The 7,153-nt window shown below is 37.2% G+C and overlaps 1 protein-coding gene across 1 annotated transcript in view; it reads right to left on the reverse strand.

Moving 5' to 3' along the window:
• LOC106875566 (dentin sialophosphoprotein) overlaps positions 1-5,632 on the reverse strand; it is a 287,625-nt gene extending 281,993 nt beyond the window's left edge. The window contains exons 1-2 of the mRNA XM_052973494.1: positions 5,176-5,632; positions 2,998-3,573 (exon numbers count right to left, since the gene is read on the reverse strand). Of these exons, the coding sequence (XP_052829454.1) occupies positions 2,998-3,506 (509 nt within the window). The 5' untranslated portion in view covers positions 3,507-3,573; positions 5,176-5,632. The remainder of the gene's footprint in view (positions 1-2,997; positions 3,574-5,175) is intronic.
• Between the last annotated feature and the right edge of the window lie 1,521 nt (positions 5,633-7,153).

Below are 7,153 nucleotides of genomic sequence, written 5' to 3' on the forward strand. Positions count from 1 at the left end.
TATGTGTGTGTATATGTTTGTATGTCTGTTTGTCCCCCAACATCGCTTGACAACCGGTGCTGGCGTGTTTACATCCCCGTAACTTAGTGGTTCGGCAAAAGACACCAATAGAATAAGTACTAGGCTTACAAAGAATAAGTCCTGCGGTCGATTTGCTCGACTAAAGGTGGTGCTCCAGCATGGCCACAGTCAAATGACTGAAATAAGTAAAAGAGTATTTATATACTATAAAAGTTATTAGATGTAAAAAGGGTGTTACTTCTACTGCACCATGTGTGTATGTATGTATGTACGTACGTATGTATGTATATATTGGTACACACACACACACACACATATACGATGGGCTTCTTTCAGTTTCCATCTACCAAATCCACTCACAAGGCTTTGGTCAGCCCGAGGCTGTGGTAGAAGACACTTGCCCAAGGTGCTACGCAGTGGGAGTGAACCTGGAACCATGTGGTTGGGAAGCAAACTTCTTACCACATAGTCATGCCTTGCCAAAGATTTACAAATGTCTGCAAATGACAAGTCAAATTTTTTTATATAAATCTTCAATTTTCATAAGAGACAGGTAGACGAGTTGGCAGAAACTTTAGCATGCCGGGCAAAATGCTTTGCGTCATTTCGTCTGCCGTTATGTTCTGAGTTCAAATTCCGCCAAGGTCAACTTTGCCTTTCATCCTTTCGGGGGTCAATAAATTAAGTACCAGTTACGCACTGGAGTCGATATAATCAATTTAATCCCTTTGTCCTTGTTTGTCCCCTTGTGGTCAATAAAGAAATAAGAAAGAGGATAAATACTCGCTCTATGTACTTTACAACAATTCTATGGCTTGGATTTTTAAAATTGTATGCTCTGGCTTTGAGAATGAAGAGTCATATCAACTAGATTGGGGGTTTTCAAACTGTGGTCCACGGACCACAGGGGGTCTGCAAGGAGAAGACAGGGGGTCCGTGGACAGCAAATACTTTTTATGGGCAATTTGATTTTATATGTTTTTTAATCGAAATCTTTTAATTGACAATAAACCTATTTGTTAAATACTGTTAAATAAATAAATGTAAAAAATATGTTATTTTAAGCAAATATTTATGTATAAATTTCATAAGCGTTTATAAGGGGGTCCCTAAGGTAAAGCCTGAAATATAAAGGGGTCCGCAAGTCAAAAAGTTTGAAAACCCCTGAACTAGATTACCTTTGATCACAGGTCTTCAGAGATCTGCTCAATCAGCGTCAACATAAATACATTATGAAATTAGAAATATTTTACTAAACCATTCCAAGATTTTTAAAATAAAGTAAAAGAAATATACACAGCCCACTTCTTAGTGATTAAAGTTGCTGACTTTAACGAATTAAGAATTAAGTGAGTCATGAATAAGCCCCTATAATTGGCATTTGTTGACCTAAAGAAAGCCTTTAACAGAATAACCTGTTCTGTTATTTAGAAATCACTCAGGAAGCATGGAATAGGTAAATGGCTTGTGAGCACTTTAAAGACTTTGTACAGAGGTGGAGTCATCAAAGATTATAGTAATGACTTTAGTATGAATATGGGAGTGCACCAGGGCTCACTCCTCTACTTGCTTCTGTTTATTATAGTCCATCAAGTCATAACAGAGAAGTTCATGACTAACTACCTATGGAAACTCCTATATGCTGATACTCAAATTCTTACAGCTTAATAAGTTGTGAAATTAGAAAAGAAATTGCAGGCATAGAAACAATATTTAGGAAGGCAATTTAGCAGACAAAAGCATTAAAAAGTAGAAGAGAGAATAGGGCCCTGCTAACATTAGTGAAAGAGACATGCTTGAGATGTAGGAAAGGAATGCATAGGGATTCTGTATTGTGTACACTGTGTAAACTATGAACAAACAAAAGGTAGAATCACAGGTAAACTAACAGAAGAGATAGACTTCATGTGCCACCTGATTGGCTTCCATGCCCGTGGCACATAAAAAGCACCCACTACACTCTCGGAGGGGTTGGCATTAGGAAGGGCATCCAGCTGTAGAAACCTTGCCTGATCAGATTGGAGCTTGGGACAGCCTTCCAGCCCTCAGTCAAAGCATCCAACCCATGCCAGCATGGAAAGTGGACGTTAAATAACAATGAGGATGATGTGGAAGGTGTACAGGAGTACTAAATACTAAGAACTGTTGTAAAACAGACTTTCTCAAATGCCCTGATGAACCCCTAGAAATAGCTGGTATCTTTGGTTATGTAAGGGATCTAATTAGCAGTAGGGGTACGTAATCTGAAAGTATATTAACCAGAGTAAGAACAAGTTACAGAAAGTTAAGGAAGTTATATTTATCTCTACTGGAAACAAAAAGCTTTTCCTTCAAAGTGAAGGACAGACGGTTTTGTGCTTGTGTGCAAAGTGTAACGCTGCATGATAGTGAAACATGGGCTTTAAATGCGTAAAGGATGTATGTGCTAACAGTGAGAACGACCCTTGATTGTAATTTAGATGCATATACAGTGTATGAAGAGAAACATAAGAGGACAAAAGCCATTCAAAGAACCCTAGGTGATGGAAGTGCAGCATAACAAAGCTATTATTTGATTTAACCCTTTAGCATTTAAACCGGCCAAAAGTATTTTATGTTCAAACTGGCCAGATCTGGTCTCTCATACCAACCCTACAATATTGTTTTAAAAATTAACAGCTACCTCATCAAAATCTCATAGCTACAAGATAATGTATGATTAGTTCAAAACAATGTAGATGAAAAAGCATTAATTTTGGCAGAATAATGCGAACACTAAAGGGTTAAGTGCCAGTGCCACTTAAAAAAGTACCTGTGTCAGTGCTGTGTTAATGCACCTGTGCCGGTGCTCTGTAAATGCACCTGTGCTGGTGGCACATAAAAAGCACTCAGCACACTTTGTTAAGGGCATCTGGCCACAGAAACCACATTCCACTCGAGTGGATTTTCAGCTTTAAGAAAATGAATGCACACACACACACACAAAATTGTCTTTACCTGGAATATAAATCCTTTTGGATTCCATCATAAGAATCTTCCTTACTAGACTCATCGCAGAAAGATTCTTCATGGGATTCACTGGTAAGTGTTCTATCATTTGCAGTATATACAAGGCTAGTTCCACTTGCTTCAAATGTATCTGAATAGATTACATCACTGCTAGAATTCAAAGAATTAACTGAAGATTTGCATGTATTCTTTTGATCAGTCTCATCTGCATCAGAAGAACTAACAAATGTGTCTGAATAAGTGATGTCAGAGATATCAGAATTGTCAGTGTGTAGCGTTTTGGTTGATGAATCAGACCCAGGAACAGTGATATCATCTGCACTGATGTTTGAAGAGTTATTTGAATCCGTAATGGGATTTTCCTTGAAACTGCCATTGTTGATATTGTCATCTTCTTCATTACTTGAAGACAGGCTCTCAAATGAATCGGAATAAAGAGGGTCAGAAGAATGCACATCTGATGAAGATTCACCACATTCTGGTGAATGCAGTGACATGATAGCTACTCTGTAGAAGTTAGCATACTCTAAAGTTTATACAGCCTTCATTCTATCTTGGATCAACCTGAAAAGAAAATGCTGAAGTGTCAATAAATAATAGACTTAAAAACAAAAGAAGTCAATTAGGTTTGAAATGTGAGATTTTTTTTCTTTCCTTTAAGAAATGGAGTAAACATTTATTATATCTATACTTTGCTCAAAGTTATTTATTTTAAAAAGTCAGTTTTGGAACATATTTTGACACAGCAGTGGAGGTAAAGAGGTTGACTGAAGAATATATTGTGCAACATGACTGTAAATACTTTTAATCAGAAGTCTGCTCAGTTAGCTAACATGAATCAAAACAACAACTACTGTATGCACAAACACAGATAAATACAAACATGGAGATCATCATCATCATCGTTTAACGTCCGCTTTCCATGCTAGCATGGGTTGGACGATTTGACTGAGGACTGGTGAAACCAGATGGCTACACCAGGCTCCAATCTGATTTGACAGAGTTTCTACAGCTGGATACCCTTCCTAACGCCAACCACTCAGAGAGTGTAGTGGGTGCTTTTACGTGCCACTGGCACGAAAACCAGTCAGGAGGTGACGATACAATGGGTCATAATCAGTGTTTAGAGTGGCACAGACGCTTCGGTCTGTCTCTCAATGCAAAGAAAAACAGAAGACGTAATACTTGATTTAATAGACTAAAAAACTGTTAACACAGAATTTGTTAAAGTGAGAGAAAGTTAGGGGCCTCGTTATAGGGGGTTGATTGAGGACTTTTCTTTTGGGTGTTGCCCAAAAGCATTTTTGTGTGTTGCACTCTAGGGAGCAGGTAAGGCTCACCTAGTAGGTCCGGTAACTCCTATTCTAGTAAGAGTTGACTCTTTTTTTCCTTGACTGTTGCCCGAAAAACCGTTGTACCGGTTCTTTTGGAGTCGGCTCGGCTAGAAAGGGTGTTACCCGGGCAACACCCCTGCATCCGCCACTGCGTTATATTCTTTGTGTTGTAAAGAAATAGAAAAGCTTTAATACAATATACATCAGTGCGCAATATAAAATTATTAGATTAAAAGAATGAGTAAATTTACTTCCCTTTTTGATAGAGTATTATTCCACAGTCGTACTAGTAACACAGTACTGCAATTATTATTAATCATTCCTCCAGTATGTGTGAAAGAGAGAGAGAGACAGACGGTTCTTTGTAAAGGCCGTCTACCAAAAATTCTACTCGAAAGATATTGATCAACTCCGAGGCTATAACAGAAGACGCTTGTCCAAGGTGCTACGCAGTGAAATCGAACCAAGAACCACGTAGTTGTAAAGCGAATCACTTAACTATACTGCAAGTCTGCACCCATGGCTATAATTACATTTGTAAAAATTTGTATGGGGTAAAAACAACAGAATAAAAAAGGGAATAAATCACTTTCTTTTGTTTATGTGACTGAGGTTATTGATAAATTGCTTAATATAGCTAATGCAACATACAATGCAGTTTTGTGACATACATACCTTACCAAAATTGATTTTGTAATTTCAGTGTTAATATTGTCCAGCCACAATAATACGTCAAAAGAATATTAACGTTATATAGACATTAAATATAAATACAAATACTCTGTTTGGTAAACAAACCGTACAGTATTTTATATAATTTTTATCCACTTACCCTATAATGCAAAAATCTTTAGAATGATATGAATGATAGACAGGTAAAATAATTATGCCGATAAGTATAGTATAACAACACGTGTTCGATGTAAACAACAATGACTATATCATGGGATATTACCCTAGTTACCAAAATGTATGTAAACAAATTCGTGATATTTATGCACAATTTATAAAGAGAAAAATACAAAGAATCTCTAAATTGTCATTGTTCTACCCTCCGTAATCATAATATAGGCGATTTCTTCAAGGTTTTTGATTTAAAATTCTACTGTTTAGTCTTTTTTAACAATATTTTATCTAAGAAAACGTTTGTGTATGTCTTATAAAATACAAGGGATTCTTTACGTGTGTCACCGCTGTCAAGTCAGCTGTAAACAAGGAGAAATTGTCATGACACTTTTTCATCAAGAAACTTCATAATTTGAGTGTTACCGAAACAAACGAACGAAAGTAAAATAAATGGTAATATTTCGATAAAAGTCTATGACGTCATGAGTGAGTGCTTTACATTGTGTTTCATCTGTTCGACAAAGCCGAACAGTGAAAAACACACTCGTGACTGAGTCATATACTAATACCGAATCATTGCGAAATAACTTAAGAGACAATAATAAAGCGGTTTTAATTTGTTTGGCAATTAGCGGAAGAAATGGCTCTTTTTTTCAAAGGCATTTGGGCTTCATATACGCTACATTCTAACATAGTAGGGGTGGGGAACAAAATCAGTAACCGGGGTAAAAATTAGTAATTTCTAATTTCTTGTTATTTTCTCCTTACCTTCTTTGAAATCATTACAAGTATTGCATTACCACTTTGTACTGTTGCATCATCTTTAGGAGTAAAAATTGGTCAGCAGAGTTGTTACTTTTGAAGTTGAGGGTGTCCAAAACAGTCAGGTGACAGAAACTTTTTGTTTTTTCAAGAAATTTTTCCTCAACTTTGACCCGATTGTAACTGAGGTTACTAATAAAATATCTGGATAATTTTTTTGGTCTTTAACAATCAATATTCTTTTCTCTGTTGGATTTCAAGTCGATTTTACCCATCACTAATGTCTAATTTGATAATTTTCAACTTTTCATAAAATTATGTCTAAGATAGAATAAGGAAGGGAGAGAGAAAGAGATGAAAGGAGAAGAAACATTACAATTTATTAATTGAACATGACTGGCACATTTTCCCCTCTCCTCAGATTCGTAAAGAGAAATTGTTGGCATTCCGTCGCTTACGACGTCGAGGGTTCCAGTTGATCCGATCAACAGAACAGCCTGCTCGTGAAATTAACGTGCAAGTGGCTGAGCACTCCACAGGCACGTGTACCCTTAACGTAGTTCTCGGGGATATTCAGCGTGACACAGTGTGACAAGGCTGACCCTTTGAAATACAGAAACAGGAAGTAAGATGAGAGAAAGTTGTGGTGGAAGAGTACAGCAGGGTTCGCCACCAGTTCCTGCCGGAGCCTTGTAGAACTTTAGGTGTTTTCACTCAATAAACACTCACAACGCCTGGTCTGGGAATCAAAACCGCGATCCTATGACCGCGAGTCCGCTGCCCTAACCACTAGGCCATTTATTTCGCCTCCACTAAAAGAGAAATAAGCTCGCATATAAATAGGGAGAGAGAAGATAAAAGAGAGAGAAGGGGGGAAAGGGAAAGAGGAACATTGTAATATGAGATAATATGAGAAACATAAAAATACCTAATGTCAAATAAGTCAGCAACGCCAAATTGGCGGCACCAAAATGTCTCATATCTAAGTAATGTTCACAGGCATTGGAATAAACGAAAACAACACCAAAGCAATACAAGAATGCTTCATTGCCAACAACTGGCATGTGCTAATTATGTTTAGCACAAAGATAAAAAAAATACCCCAAAAAGACAGTACCTCTTATCTTCAGAAAAAGAGTCAATGCACAGCATGATAATGCAAAGCTATACTCAGGAGTATAGAACATTTACCCCCCCCCCCC

The sequence above is a fragment of the Octopus bimaculoides genome, chromosome 16 (assembly GCF_001194135.2).
Source record: "Octopus bimaculoides isolate UCB-OBI-ISO-001 chromosome 16, ASM119413v2, whole genome shotgun sequence".
Classification (NCBI taxonomy): domain Eukaryota; kingdom Metazoa; phylum Mollusca; class Cephalopoda; order Octopoda; family Octopodidae; genus Octopus; species Octopus bimaculoides.